This window comes from Pseudorca crassidens, chromosome X, assembly GCF_039906515.1.
Source record: "Pseudorca crassidens isolate mPseCra1 chromosome X, mPseCra1.hap1, whole genome shotgun sequence".
NCBI lineage: Eukaryota > Metazoa > Chordata > Mammalia > Artiodactyla > Delphinidae > Pseudorca > Pseudorca crassidens.
The window spans coordinates 20569906-20586513 of NC_090317.1; the positions used below are offsets into that span (position 1 = coordinate 20569906).

Below are 16608 nucleotides of genomic sequence, written 5' to 3' on the forward strand. Positions count from 1 at the left end.
GTGTTGTAATTCCTTTTTAGAACTTGAATTTTGTTGAAAGGGGGCTCAGGTTATTTGGGTGGGGAAAACACTAACGGATAAGCCTCCCTTAGTTCTCTGCTGAGAGCGTGGCAAAAGTGCCATTTTTGTTAACAGCCCCAAGACTTTGTAAAGGTGAATGGAAAGAGCAAGTGCTATGGGAAGAGTAGGAATTTGGTATGTTGACTTATCTTCTCCAGAGCCCACCAACTGTGTCTGATGAAGCCTTGATTATAAACCCCAGTACTTACTCCTGCCTGTCTCTGGTATATTCTCTTGCACTCAGTGGCCTCTCAGCAATAAGGTCATGTGATTTAGGGACTCTCACAGTCTCTTTATGCACCCATCTGATCTGCTTCTGTCTTGTTTCTTCATTAGAAAGTATCTTTACCATCAATTCCTTCCCCTCTCTCCCACCTAACATTTCATCCAGGTCCTTGTCACCTCTCCAGCCCAACTCCAAGCTTGCCGTCTCCCAAACACTTCCATGTGGAAGGTACTGAAATTAAAACGGTAGTTAATCTTTCATCGTTCCAATGCATTTCCAATAAAGTATTAGGGGCTAAATCCAATGGATACTTTTTAGTCCTTAAATTACTTTATTTCTCTACTATACTTAGAACTAGTGACCCCTTTGTCCTTCTTGAAACATTAGGTCATTTGAAGGTGTTAGAATGACCACCAGAGAGATTATATAGATCAAGAAGGAGGATGACCAAGCAGGGCACCCTAAGGAATTCTAACATTTCAAAATTTAAGAGAGAAGGGGAATTTGCATTTCTATACACCCCTTAGCAGCAAAAGTCCTTAAAGCACTTAATCTTTACTGTTTCCAGTTCTTCTCCTCTTCTCTCTTAAATCTTCTTCATTTGGGCTTTTGCCCCGCCCCTCTATCAAAATGCTTGCTTAAGAACACTAATGTCTATAGCACTAATAAAGTTAGTTAGACAAGTATTCTCATTCATACCTGGAAACCAGTCTTTTATAAGGACCATGACAATTATATTTACATAATATGCTTTTAAAATATTTGATAAATTGATAGACAATAATGATACCACATTATAATATGTATTTATTTTATGTTACTAGTTGCTATAAACTTTCTCATACCTTTAAAAAAAAAAAAAGAACACTAATGACCTCACAATACTAAATCCAGTGGTCAATTCTCACTTCTCTTCGTAACTGACCTAACAGCCATGTATGACACAGTTGATTACTCCTTACTCACTGATATACTTTTTCACTTGGCTTCCAGGATACCACACTATTGGTTTTCCTTCTCACACTGGTCATTCCTTCTCAGTCTCCTTTGCTGATAACCTTCTGTTCTCGCTGACTTCTTACCATTGGAGAGCCCCATGACTCAATCCTTGGACCTCTTCTCTGTACTCATACCGTTGATATGCTCATCCAATCTCATGGCTGAAAAAAAGTATGCCAGTGATACTCTAAATTATATATTTAGCTCAGAGCTTGTCTCTGAACCCCAAACTCATATCCTACTGCTTATTTGGTATCTCCACTTACCTGTCAAAGAGACATCTCAAGTTTAATATGTTCAGAACAAAACCCGTAATATTTACCCCCAAACCTTCTCCACTAGTATCCTTCTCCATCTCAGATAATGGCAACTGCATCCTTTCAATTACTCAGCCAAAACTTAAGGGTAATCCTTACCTACTCTCTTTCCCTCACACGCCATATTTAATCTGTTAGAAAACTCTGTCAGGTCTACCTTAAAATATATAACTAGAATTCTACTATTTTCATGATAATTACTGCTATGATCCAGTTTATTCCCCCATAATACATTTTCTGAACTATTGCAATAGCCTTCTAATTGGTCTTCCTCTTTCACCCTTGCCCCCTACAATGTATTCTCAAGAGAGCAGGCAGAGTGATCCTTTTTAAAACCTAAGTCAGACTATGTCCCTCCTCTATTCAAAACCCTTTAATGGCTCCCTGTTTTACTCAAAATAAAGGCCAAAGTCTGTTTAATGGCACAGAAAGACCTTTTTTTTTAAACATCTTTATTGGAGTATAATTGCTTTACAATGGTGTGTTAGTTTCTGCTTTATAACAAAGTGAATCAGTTATATATATACATATATCCCCATATCTCTTCCCTCTTGCATCTCCCTCCCTCCCACCCTCCCTATCCCACCCCTCTAGGTGGTCACAAAGCACCCATCTGATCTCCCTGTGCTATGCGGCTGCTTCCCACTAGCTATCTATTTCACATTTGGTAGTGTATATATGTCCATGCCACTTTCTCACTTTGTCCCAGCTTACCCTTCCCCCTCCTCGTATCCACAAGTCCATTCTCTAGTAGGTCTGCGTCTTTATTCCTGTCTTGAATGGCACAGAAAGACCTTTAATGGCAAAGAAGGTCCTCCCTCTCTCACATTATCTCTTTGACTTTGTCTCTTACCACTCTCCTTTCCATCACACATTGTTCCTGTTATACTGACCTCCATGCTGTTCTGTGAACACACCAGGCACTCTTCCATCATAGGGCATTTGTATTGGCTTTTTCCTCTGCCTAGAATACTCTTCTCCTAAATATCTGCATGGCTAACTCACCTCCCTCCTTCAAGTCTTTGCTCAAATGTCTCCTCTTCAGTAACCCTGACAACCTATTTAAAAGTTCAGCCCTCCCTGCCGCACTCCCAATCCTACTTACCCTCTCTATTTTTCAGTTAATACTTATTACCTTTTAACAAACTATGCAATTTATAGAATGTAAACTCCACAAAAGCAGGAAGTTTTGTCTGTTTTGTTCACTGATGTATCCCCAGCACTGAGAAAAGTATCTGATATATATAGTACGTGTTCAATAAATATCTCTTGAGTGATGGAGGGATGGATGGATGAATATAAAAGGAGAAGTCAGAGGTCTAGAAATCAAACCAAGAGAGCATGAGGTAATTACACCACATGCTGACAACTTCTAAATCTATTTTTTCAGTCCATGGCTCTCTTCTGAGCTTCAGACACATATAGCCAACTGACCACTAGACTTTTCCAGGTGTATCTACATCAAATGTGCAAAAAACAGCATTATACTATAGTGAACAAACTACTAGATTAAAAGTCGAGAGAATTGTGTTTTACCCCCAGCTCTGTCACCAACTACCTGAGGGATCTTGGGTTAGTCGCATGACTGCCCCAGGTCTCAGTTTCCTTGTCTGTAAAGTGAGGCTATTGGGTTAGATTACCCTAGATACCTCCAACGTTTCATCCAGTTCTAAAAATATGATTCTTGATATTAAAAATGTAGTTACCACAATAATTATTCACCTAGGCAAAAGTCCCTCAAAATGTATTAGGAAAAGCAAGAGCAAATTGGCAGGTGGCCCGTAGAGCTTTGTGCCTTCAGTGGAACAGGCAGTATGGTATAATAATTAAGAGCCCCAACGTGACATAGGCCTGGTTTCATATCCCAGATCTCCATACTAAATAGCCATGAAATCCTGGGTAAGTAACTTAACCTCTCTGATCTAGACTAGGCAAAATCAGTTCTGGTCTAAAAATTCAACAGATCAAACTAGACTGGAGCTGACTGTGCACCAGTCTCCTAAAGATAAATGGTGAATTGTCCTAGGAGCAACATCCTCTGATTCCTAGGAGTCAGAGATATGGCAAAAGAAAGCTCCCCGGAACGCAGGTACTTTTTTTCACAGGGTGGCTATCAGAGATTTACTGCATTCCCAATTAACAGTCCTCAGTTGGTGGTATAAGAAGAGGACAGCACCCTCTCTCCAGAGAACTCAATTCTGTCAAGATTTTTCACTTCAGCTGATAGACCTTCTGTATGGAGAGGTTGCGTTTTTCATCTACTGTGAAATAACAGTGAACATGGAATAAATGGTGGAATATCATCTGCTATCTGTGTGCAGGCATGTGGGAAAGCACCCAGGAGCCAGAAAAAGAGCAATCATTTCATTTTACCATCCCAAAACAGGCTGAACTCATTTTGGCTCCTAGGGCTGGGTTCTATAAAGAAAATTAGAGAAAATGGATAAATTGAGAATTAATAAAGATTCGCTGGCCTTCTGATTACTTCCAATCAGTTGGGATTACATTAAAATATATCTGACCCCTGCTGATTGTCTAGGGGACCTTCAATCTTGGGCTTTCTGATAAAATCAACTCAAAGATTTTGCAGTATGCAAATTCTGGCAAACCAGTTGAGTGATCTGTGATGCTCCTTTGAAAAGCAAGATGCAAATGGTTTATTGGGCCTCTATGCTGCTCCCTGCCTCACTTCTCAAAGATGAGCAGTGACTTTGATCTTAATGCTGATTGCCCCAACACAGTTCCCCAGAGTGGGTGCTTAGTTGTAATTAGAATTGCTATAAGCCCCTCCTTTTCCATTACCAGAGATTAGAGTGCTTTATACTCCCAGTTATCTTGCATCTTTTTACATGGAAGTTTCTTCTTCTCCATCGGGAGTGGTGATTGGGGTGTTACAGGAGCTTAGCACATTACCTGATTAATAGGATTAACTCCTATGGAGTCACCATTGCTATGCCCATATCACTGTATTTCAGTGGGATTAGAAAATCGGGCCCAGACAACGAAGTACTTTGAGCTGTTAATTAAAGAACAAGTACTATCCATTAAGGAAGACAGTACAGCCCATTGCCTTGCTGGTGGCATACACCTAAATCTCAGCAAATGCTACATTTACCCAAGGAAAATAAATAAATCCCCAGCATTCTTGACACTACTCTTAGTGGCTTTTATGCGCCTTTACTTAGCAGACAGTCACCACAGAATAATCACAGCATCTAAATAGGGTGATGGTTTCATCAAGGGAAAGAGCCTTGGTATTGTCAGTATTACATATAACTATAGCAGTAACCAGACATTCCTTAGAGTCTCTCAACGGACCTAAAGGTAAACCTAGGCTAACTGAAATAATATAAAAAGGTGATTATTTGCTTCATAAAAAGATTCTTTATCGAATTCATTTAAATAGTAAACTTCAGAAGGTTCTAAGGCAGGATTTTATTCTGAAGCCTTAGATTTGAAAACATGGCTCTAACTAAATAGATGTTGTTAAAAATTCTTTACCTAATATAGTCAGTGGCCGGGTTGTGTTCTATGGTCAAAATCATGTGTGTCTTCACAGCTGTAGATACTGAAACTGAGCAGAACACCACGGGCCCTACAGGGTACAAAAGGCCCTCCATGTCCCCTGTTTCTTGTTTGTAGGAAAAGATTTTTGTCTCCTAGGTCTTCCCTGAGTGCCAAAGAGCAGGCACAAGCAGTTACTAATTGGAGAAGTGAAGGAATACAGAAACAAAGGAAAAGCAGTTAAGCAAGATAGCTTGAACAATAATTCAACAATAAAACAGAGTCCTAGTTCCTCTGCAAGGAATATGCCCCAGACTGGTTGGAACCAGAAGGTTTATGATTAAGATTCCTGAAACACCACCTTGTTACCTCACTACCAACCAGTCAGAAGAAAGTCATACACCCTGCAACCCTCACCCCAAATGTTGCCTTTAAAAACCCTTCCATGAAAACCATCAGGGAGTTCAGGTCTTTTGAGCATGAACTGCCCATTCTCCTTGCTTGGTGCCTGCAATAAATGCTGTACTTTCCTTCAGCACAACCTGATTTTGGTAGATTGGTTTTACTGCTGGGAGGGTGGGGTGTGAAGCAGACCCAAGTTCAGTTCTGTAACAGTTTCTCTACCAATAAGAGTGATTCCTTCCCAAACCCAGCCTTATCTAAAGATCTGGATAAAGCAAGGAGCTGAGGGTTTAGAAATCCAGGTCTTAGCTATCACTCCACTCCAGACTTGTAGTAGGATTTTAGAAAGCCTCAGAGTGGTAATTAGGAAACCTGAGTTCTATAATAGTAAATAATAATAACACTATAATAACTACAATTTATTGGGAACCTATCAAATGCTAGGCATTATGCCACATGCAATATAGGCAGTAGATTATCAATTATCCTACAATAACCCTTGTAAGGTAGAGGATAGTATCCCTATTTTAAGATGAAAAAACAAAGTTCTCAGAGGTTATGTAATTTTCCCAAGGTCATACAGACAGTGAGTAATTAAGGTTTAAGTCCAGGTTTAACTGCTCCAAGTTCATTTTCCTTCTCTTTCTATCTGATTTGTTGACCTTGAATAAGTTACCCAACCTCACTCAGCTAAGGTTTTTCCTCAGAATATTATAAGTTTAGGCCAAGTCAGTGGTTTTCAACTATAGCTACACATTAGAGTTGCCTGAGGAACTTTAAGAAAATGATGCACATGCTGCACCCCAGACTAATAAAATCAGACTCATTGGAGTGAGACCCAGGCATTGTTTGTTTGACTCCCAAGTTGATTCTAATGTGCTACCAGAGTTGAGAATCACTGGAAGTGTGATATCTAGAATCCTTTCCAGTTCTTAAAAAACTCAGGAGTATAAGTCTCAAGAGATTCTGGATCTCATTTTTCCCTTTTTGGCTAAAGCTATAACCTCTCTAATGTTAGACATTTCAGATTCCTGCTCACTAGGTTATCTTCTTTTCCCTTTAAGCTTCTCCTATGGAATAAAAAACCAATACAGTGAGTTCTTCAAATTGCAGACATTTAAAATTTTAACAGAAATTTTGTAGGTTCCCTGAATCCCTCTACCCCTTTTACTGACTAAATAGAGGGAAAGAGAGCATCATGAGAACTTGATTATTCTGACCCACACTAATAAGCAAAGTGAGGAAGCTTAAGATGCTAATAGCCAAGGCAGCTCTCAAATCATCTGCTTGCCAACTTGGATAAGAATCAGGTGGGGGCCTTGGCCTAATCTACAAGTGAAACTCATTTAGTTTTGCATGTGAGCTGTAATCACTGGTTGTCAAGCTCTCCAAATCTTGAGCTGGGAGAATTATTGTTAAGAGCTGAATGGGAAGAACGGATTACACAAAATAAATCCTTGCAGATACAAAACCAACACTAGAAAACCCTTGACCATCATGCTTTGTTTTGTTGGGCTATGAACTGTAGGATTTTGCTTGGGAAATGCTTTGCTACATATAAACAGCAACAAGGAGCTGGCAGATACAACCGGCTTTATGTATAAGTGAGTAGAAAGCACATTTTTTAAGCAGAAGGAGAATCATCTCATTAAGTAGGTTTTTGGGTTTTTTTTTTTTTGCGGTACGCGGGCCTCTCACTGCCGTGGCCTCCGCAACGGGACGCGCAGGCTAGGCAGCCATGGCTCACGGGCCCAGCCACTCCATGGCATGTGGGATCTTCCCAGACCAGGGCACGAACCCGTGTCCCCTGCATCGGCAGGCAGACTCTCAACCACTGTGCCACCAGGGAAGCCCATTAAGTAGGTTTTTAATAACTCTACAGCCAAATTTATCTCACTTTATTTAATGATTTCCCAGATGAGCTTACTTTCCCTCTAAATGCTGCATGATTGGCTCTGGACCTCACTTCTCCAGCAAAGAATCTGAGGAAGAGCTCACTGGTATCAAAAAACAAAAAACCTAAAAGGGATGATCTGTACTCTGGCTGACTTTGTCAACCAAATTATTCTGATAGCTGTAAATATTTTTGTAAATGTTCACCCCTTCACTGTCAAATTAATCCTGAAACAGTTCTTTCTGTAAGCATGAACAGGGAGAATACAATAACTACAAACTGAATTAAACAAACCCTTCTCTCAAGGACGTTGGTTCTAAGAATTCTCAAAAGTAAGTTTAAACCAAGTGGGATTTCTTTCCACTAATTGTCTTCTTAATAAAAATGACTGAAAATTGGGCATAGCTGGGTTGTCACAACAAAAGTAAAGAACAAAATTAAAGAACTGTTGATGAGACAGATGGGTCTGAGTCTTTATCCTGTATACATACATCACGATCACCAAATCATTGAATAAAATAATTCTCAGGGTCAGGCAACCAATTTGCTATGGAGCAGAGATGAGCATCTTGGAGGCCACATGCTTCTGGGACTCTTAGGCAGAAGTCTGATGGGGACAGTAGGGCTGTCTCTGGGACATGTTAAGTTTCTTAGAGGTCTGTCCTAAGCAAACATTTTAATTTCAAATGCTTTTGCACTTACACTTAGATCTCCCACCTCCTGCAACCCGAGAACGACCACCAGGATGCAAAACAGTATTTGTGGGCGGCCTGCCTGAAAACGGTACAGAGCAGATCATCGTGGAAGTGTTTGAGCAGTGTGGAGAGATCATTGCTATTCGGAAGAGCAAAAAAAACTTTTGTCACATTCGCTTTGCTGAGGAGTACATGGTGGACAAAGCCCTTTATCTTTCTGGTAGGTGTTTAGTCATGAGGATTGTGCCCACCAGGCACAGCACAGAGATTGGGGATCAGTGTATTTGCACCTGTGGCAGCTAAAGTTTGGGCTTAATGGCAACCTCTCTTGCCTTCATAGATGGAAAATGCATGTTACTACCTGATGTATTCCTTTAAAAGTTCTTAAGTAGTTCCCAATTGCCTATGGGATAACTCCAAAACTCCTTACTTGTAGTGTTAAAGGCCTTGATTATCTGTTTTACCTCTCAACATTATCTCCCAATCCTTCCTTCACATACCATGTCCTAACACTAAACTAATTCTAGTTCCCAGAATGTGCCCATGGTGTTTTATGCCCTTTCCTCTGACTAGAATTACCTTTTCCAAGCCCACCCACCATACACACATCTTCATACCCTAAAGCTCCAGCTCAATCATAACCTGTTCTAGAAATCTTTCCCTGACTTCTCTCCCCACTCTGCCCCAGGCTGGTTTGGGCACCCCTTCCTCAGTGCTTCTGCCATGCCTGGTGCTTCCTCCTAGCATGACACCTGTTAACACCATATGAGAACTGTCTCTTTCTACCTCTGTCTCCTGCAACAGAGAATGAACTCCTTAGGAGAAAGACTGTGTCTTATTTAACTTTGAATCCCCAGCATCTAGCACATAACCTGGTACAAAAGTAGATGCTCAAAAATAACTATGGAAGTCAGTTAGTTATCAAATATTTAGTGACTGATAATCAGAATGCTAGGTTGCTGAGGATATGGCAAAGACTGAGGTATACAAAATTCTTGCCATCAGGGATATTACATTCTGAAGATGGCAAAATATGATATATATGTAAACAATATCAGGTACCAATAAATGCTATGAAGAAGATAAAAACAGCTAACATACCTGGGGTTGCTAGGAAAGCAAGTATTCTCTAACATTTGAATTGAGATTTGAACAATATGAAGGGGATTGCCATGCAAACATCTGTAGGAGAAGCATTCCAAAATAAGGAAGAACAAGTCAGAGACCCTAAGATGAAAATGGACTTGGCATGTTCAAGCAGAGGAGAGAAGGTAAGCATAACTAGAGCACAGTAAATGAGAGAGAGGCAGTGAAGGGAAATGAAGTCTGAGAGGTAAACAGTACCAAATTATGTTGGTCCCTTAATCTATACAGACATACCTTTTTTATTGCACTTTGCCTTATTATGCTTTGCAGATATTGTGTTTTTTACAAATTGAAGATTTGTGGCAACCCTGCATTGAGCAAGTCTATCAAAGCCATTTTCCCAACAGCATTTCGTCACTTCGTGGCTCTGTGTCACATTTTGGTAATTCTGGGAAATTTTAACTTTTTCATTATTATTATATTTATTATGGTGATCTGTAATCTTTGATATTACTATTGTCATTGTTTTGGGGTGCCACAAATTGCACCCATCTAAGATGGTGAACTTAACTGATAAATGTGTGTGTTCTGACTGTTCCACCGACTGGTCGCTCCTCCATCTCTCTCCCTCTCCTTGGGCCTCCCTATTCCCTGAGACACAACAATATTGAAATTAAGCCAATTAATAACCCTACAATGGCCTCTAAGTGTTCAAGTGAAAGGAAGAGTCTCTCACTTTAAATCAAAAGGTAGAAATGATTAAGCTTAGTGAGGAAGGCATGTCTAAAGCTGAGATAGGCCAAAAGCTAGGTTTCTCATGCCAAACAGTTAGCCAACTTGTGAATGCAAATGTAAAGTTCTTGAAGGAAATTGAAAGTGCTAGTTCAGTGAACACACAAATGATAAACTGAAACAGCCTTATTGCTCATATGGAGAACGTTTTAGTTGTCTGGATAGGAGATCAAACCAGCCACAACATTCCCTTAAGCCAATGCCTAATCAAGAGCAAGGTCCTAACTCTCTTCAGTTCTGTGAAGGCTGAGAGAGGTGAGGAAGCTGCAGAAGAAAAGTTTGAAACCAGTAGATGTTAGTTCATGTGGCTTAAGGAAAGAAGCCATCTCCATAACATCAAAGTGCAAGGTGAAGCAGCAAGTGCTGATGTAGAAGCTACAGCAAGTTATCCAGAAGATCTAGCTAAGATCATTAATGAAGGTGATACACTACACAACAGATTTTCATTGTAGATAAAAGAGCCTTCTATTGGAAGAAGATATCATCTGGGACTTTCATAGCTAGAGAGGAGAAGTCAATGCCTGAGTTCAAAGCTTCAATGGACAGGCATACTCTTTTTAGGAGCTAATACAGCTGGTGACTTTCTGTTGAAGCCAGTGCTCATTTATCATTCTAAAAATCCTAGGGCCCTTAAGAATTATGCTAATTCTGCTCTTCTTATGCTCTATAAATGGAACAACAAAGCCTAGATGACAGCACATCTGTTTAACAACATGGTTCACTGAACATTTTAAGCCCACTACCAAGACTGACTGGTCAGGAAAAAAAGATTCCTTTCAAAATATTAAGGCGCATTGACAATGCACCTGGTCACCCAAGAGCTCTGCTGGAGGTTAATGTTTTCATGCCCGCTAACACAGCATCCATTCTGTAGCCCATGGATCAAGGAGTCATTTCAAATTTCAAGTCTTATTATTCAAGAAATACATTTCGTAAGGTTATAGCTACCATCGATAGGGATTACTCTGATGGATCTGGAAAAGTCAATTGAAAACCTTCTGAAAATGATTCACCATTCTAGATGCCATTGAGAACATTCGTGATTCATGGGAAGAGGTCAAAATATCAACATTAACAGGAGTTTGGAAGAACATGATTCTAACCCTCATGGATGACTTTGAGGGACTCAAGACTTCAGTGGAGGAAGTAATTGCAGATGTAGTGGAAATAGCAAGAGAACTAGAATTAGAAGTGGAGCCTGAAGATGTGACTGAATTGCTGCAATCTCATGATAAAACTTTAACAGGTGAGGAGTTGCTTCTTAAAGCTGTGCAAAGAAAGTGGTTTCGTGAGATGGAATCTACTCCTGGTAAAGATGCTATGAAGATTGTTGAAATGACAACAGAAGATTTAGAATATTACCCAAACTTAGCTGTTAAACTTAGCTGACTCCAATTTTGAAAGAAGTTCTACTGTGGGTAAAATGCTATCAAACTGCCCTGCATGCTACTGAGAATTGTTCATGAAAGGAAGAATCAATTGATGCAGTAAACTTCATCGTTGTCTTAAATTTTAAGAAGTTGCCACAGCCACCCCAACCTTCAGCAACCACCACCCTGGTCAGTCAGCAGCCATCAACATCAAGGTGACACCCTCCACCAGCAAAATGATTTCAACTCTCCCCCAAACTCCCCCATCCAGAGAATGGATACATGTATAAGTATGGCTGAGTCACTTTGCTGTGCACCTGAAATTATCACAGCATTGTTAATCGGCTATACTCCAATATAAAATAAAAATTAAAAAAAAAAGATTACAACTCACTGAAGGCTCAAATGAAGGTTAGCATTTTTAGCAATAAAGTATTTTTAATTAAGGTATTTACATTTTTTAGATGTCATGCTATTGTACACTTCATAGACTACAGTACAGTGTAAACATAACTTCAATAGGCACTGGGAAATCAAAAACTATGTGTGACTCACTTTATTGCGATATTCACTTTATTATGGTGGCCTGGAACTGAACCCACAATATCTCCAAGTTATGCCTGTAGTAATGAGGTTATTATTCTGGATACAATGGGAAGCCATTGAAGGATTTTAAGGAGTAGGGTGATGTGATCTGATATACATTTTAGAAATATCACTTCTGGGTAAAGAATGGACTGAAGGGTATGGGCAAGTGTGGTGACTAGTGGTTAGTTAGCTAACCATAGCATTAGTCCAATCCAGAAGTGATAGCGGCTTATATACTATGGTAGTTGGAGTGGAGATAGCAAGAACTACTCTGCATATAGTCACTTGTTCCTGGTAAAAGTTCAGATTTGGGGAGACTGAGGCAATTGGAATTGGAATGATTTTCTTTGTAAATATTATAAAGTTTCATGGCTGATCCTTTGCTTATTTGAATTGTTATTTTTCTTTATGGGGCAGTGGACAAATAAGATGAAGGCAGAAGACAGAGTAATTGGAAAGGGCATAGAACAATTAACTACTTCCTTCCCTAACTACTAACCCTTCCCTAAGGGTTAACAATTTGGAAGAATTGGGTCCAAGTGCTAGACATTTTACAGAATCTTCATTCACGTAACAGGCACTTGTTGGACATCTCCTTTGTGTAAGCTATTGTGCTAAATGTTGTACAGAGTAGAAAATGAGTTAAACCTAGTTCTTCCCTTTAATGAACCCAGGGTTAGTATGCAGTCATACATTCATTTATTAAAGAAACATTGAGCACCTGGCATTGCTCAAGACACTGATAAGACACACTCATTGCTAATAATAATGACATTTGAAAGTTATGTGTGCTGTACGAGAAGTATGGTAAAGTGTTATGGAAGTTCAGAGGAGAGAGAGGGAGGAAGAAAGGGAGGACGGGAGGGAGGGAGGGGGAAAGAGAGAGAGAGAGAGAGAATTTGAAATTGTCTGGTTCCTGACTGGGGTTATCAAGGTAAAAGGTAGCATTTAGACCAAGTCTTTAACAAAGAGAAAGCATTTGAATATGGACAATGGGACATAGATACAGCATGAGCAAAGGTACAGAGGTGGTAGGTTTTGATGGACATTCAAGGAAACAATAAGTAGTGGTTTGTGTACTGAGTAGACATGAAACAAGGAGGGAAAACATCCATCGTCAGCACACTTTGAAAGGCTTAACAGTTGGGTCTTTACTTCTCAGATAATAGGGAATTGTTGAAGAAATTCTTGAACAAGGAAGAAGATTGTTTCTGAAAGATTAATGTGACCACTCTGTATAAAAATGGGTAAGAGGAGAGGAGGTCAGTTAGATACCTGTTGCAATAGGCCAAAGAAAAGGTAATGAGCATTGGAAAAATTAGGCTGGTAACATGGGAGAGGAGAAGAGGAGGCAGATGTAGAATGCTCTTTTTACATTTGCTAAGTGCTGTAAAATCCAACTACTGAAGATTTAACAGCCCTTAGCAATGATAACAGAGCATTCCACAATAGACTATTTTAATAAAAACTTAAAGGTCTTGAAAAGCCCTGAACAGTTGTACATAAAAGACGACATGCTGCTCAGGAGGTATCCATCTAAATGTCATTGAAATCAGCTCTCTGGTAACAGCCACCTGGAAACATTCTCACGGCTGCCAAAGGAAAGGAGATTGCAATCAGTGATGTGAAAACAACTAATTTTTCCCTTTAAATTTGAACCTGCTCCCTGAAAGTTTACACGTGCTAGAAAACTCCTGAATTGGATGGCTGTTCTCCCACTTTGTAAAAGAAAGAGGTTAAAACAAACAAAAATCCCTTAGAAAGGGGCTAGAAATGTAGACATAATTGTTTTTTCTGTTGGAGTTTGAGCACCTTTGGGAGCCGGCATTGTACAAAGTGCACCACCTCAAAGCATCACAGTATCTTGTGTATGTTTATGCAAAAGTTTCATTTCCTCCTCTCATTTGATCTTCTCCACAATCCTGGGAGAATAGTCAAGGTAATCATTAATAGCCCCATTTTTCTGATGGCTCAGATAATTAAATAAGATGAATGGGGGTGTGAAAGTACATTGTAAACTTTAAAGAACCCTAGCAAAGTTTACTTATGAAATGTATTTATTCTTCCTCTTTCTAAAAAGAATATTTTAGTGTGACTGGGAATTATTCTTTATAACAGCTTTATTTAGGTATAATTGACATACAATGAACTTCACATATTTCAAAAATACAATTTGATATTATTGACACATACATACAACTGTGAAATCATCATCATAGTCAAAATAATGAGTATGTACACCTCTCCCAAAAGCTTCCTTCATGCCTCTTTTGTAATCCCTTCTTCCTAACCCTCCCCAGTTCTCTCCTCAGGCAAACACTGATCTATTTTCTGTCAGATTAGTGTGCATTTTCCAGATTTTCATATAAATGAAATCATATGTTTTGTATGCTCTTCCTTCCTTTGTATAGATCCAGATTTCCATTTGGTATCATTTTCCCTGTAATTGAATTTCCTTTAACATTTTCGGTAGTGCAAATCTGCTCCTGATAAATTCTTTCAGCGTTTGTACGTATCAAAAATTTATTCCACTTTTTTTAAAAGATATGTTCTCTGGGTATAGGATTCTAGGTTGACAGTTTTTTTCTCTCTCTCTCAGATGTTGCTCCACTATCTTCTTACTTGCATTGTTTTCAACAAGAAATATGATGTTATCCTTATCTTTTTGTTTCTCTGTACATAAAATGTGTCTTTTGTCTATGGCAGCTTTTAAGATATTCTCTTTATTGCTGATGTTTAGAAATTTGATTATGATGTGCCTTGGTATAATTTTCTTCATGGTTTTCCACTTGGGGTTCATTGAAATTCTTAGATCTGAGTTTTCATCAAATTTGGACATTTTTCCTTCCTTATTTCTTCAAATATTTTTTCTATTCCCTCCCCTGTCTCCAGTCATGGCTCCAATTAGGCATATATTGGACCCCTTGAAGTTGTCAACAGCTTACCAGTACTCTGTTCATTTTTTTAAGTCTTTTTTCTCTCTGTATTTCATTTTGAATAGTTTCTATTGCTATGTCTTCAAGTTCATTAATCTTTTCTTCTGCGATGTCTGATTTGTCATTGGTCCTGTCCAGTGATTTCTTTTCAACTCAGACATTGTAGTTTAAATCTATAAAAGTTTGATTTTGGTTCTTTTTTATGTCTTTTGTGTTTCTACTTAATATGTTCTATCTTTTCTCTAGCTTCTTAAGCATATGAAATCCAACTATAATAGTTTTTATGTCCTTATCTATTAATTATATTATCTGCATCACTTCTGGGTCTGCTTTGTTGACTGATTTTTATCTTTATTATGATTTTCCTGCTTCTTTGCATATTGGGTAATTTTTTATTGGACACCAGACATTGTGAATTTTACCAGGTGACAAATATTTTTCATTCCTGTAAGTATTCTTGACCTTTGTTCTGGAATGCAGTTAAGTAACTTGAAATTTTTTTTATCTTTTTAGGTCTTGTTTTTAAGTTTTGTTCAGCAGAACCAGAGCAGGGTTTAGTCTAGGGCTAATTTTTCCTCACTAAGGCAAAACTCTTTTGATTACTCTATCCAATGCTCTCTGAATTATTAGATTTTCTCCTCTGGCTGGTGTGAAAAGGAAATAGTCCTAGCCCTGTATGAGCTCCAGGGATTATTACCTCTAATGCTTAGGTAATTCACACATAGATAGACATCAATACTGAGCTACATAATAGGGGAGGACCCTCTTCAGATCTCTGAAGTTCTTTCTCCGTGTAGCTTTCTTCTTTCCAGTACTCTGCCATGCAAACTGTCTGCCATAGTCTCCCTGGATTCCCAGTTCAATCTCCTCAACTCAGGGAGATCACCATGCTTTGCCTGAGTTCCCCTCCCTGTGCTGAGGCCTGGAAACTCTCTCCAGGCAATAAGCTGGGGAAATGTTAGGGATCACTTCATTTGGTTCTTGTCTCTTAGTGATCTCTGTCTTCATTGCCTAATGTCCAGTGTCTTAAAAACTATTGTTTCATACATTTTGTCCATATTTTTACTTGTTTAAGGCAGGAGTTACCCTGCAAACTTGTGCTTAGAATGAAATGAGATAAATGTGTGTGGAAGCAGCTAGCTCAGCTTCTGAAACTTAAAAGGTTAATAAAAACTTAATTTTTTTTTATTTTTTTGTTGAGAGATTTAACTTTGGTGCTATAACTGACACCAAAAGTGGAGGTGTGGACTTGAATCCTGGTTATCTGAATCCTAGTCCTATACCAGTATACTATAAGCATACTACCTCTTTTTTTAAGGATCCAAAATTATATGTCACCTGGATCACATACCACTCCCCGTTATATCTATTCCACCACCCCCTCCAAAATGGTTCCAAGTCACCAGATACATCTAGGAAGCAATTTGGGGGATTGAAACGTCGAGCTGATTTAAATTTATCAAAATTTTATTGATTTTATTTAAATTTTATCTAAATTTTATCAACATTTAAATTTTATCAAAATTCTGAGTGGCGGGATGACTGACACTCTTGAAGTTATCCAAAGACACCACAATTTGAGGCCACCTTTTGCATTCTTTCCAGCCCATGGTGCCACATAAAGCTTATTCTTGATACAGTTACCCACAGAGTTTCCCTCTGTCACAGGTAAGGTGGCAGATGGAGAAATGAAACTCCTATGAATAAGACTGACCCAACCATGGAATAATAAACTATTA

The 16608-nt window shown here is 38.9% G+C and overlaps 1 protein-coding gene across 14 annotated transcripts in view; it reads left to right on the plus strand.

The window, feature by feature from the left end:
• ENOX2 (ecto-NOX disulfide-thiol exchanger 2) overlaps positions 1-16608 on the plus strand; it is a 299052-nt gene that overhangs the window by 224280 nt on the left and 58164 nt on the right. For 13 of the 14 annotated variants that reach the window (XM_067723237.1, XM_067723236.1, XM_067723238.1 and 10 more), the window contains one exon: positions 8111-8317. The exons of the other annotated variant lie outside the window; for it this stretch is intronic. In XM_067723237.1, coding sequence (XP_067579338.1) covers positions 8111-8317 — 207 coding nt within the window. The remainder of the gene's footprint in view (positions 1-8110; positions 8318-16608) is intronic. 14 annotated transcript variants of the gene reach the window in all.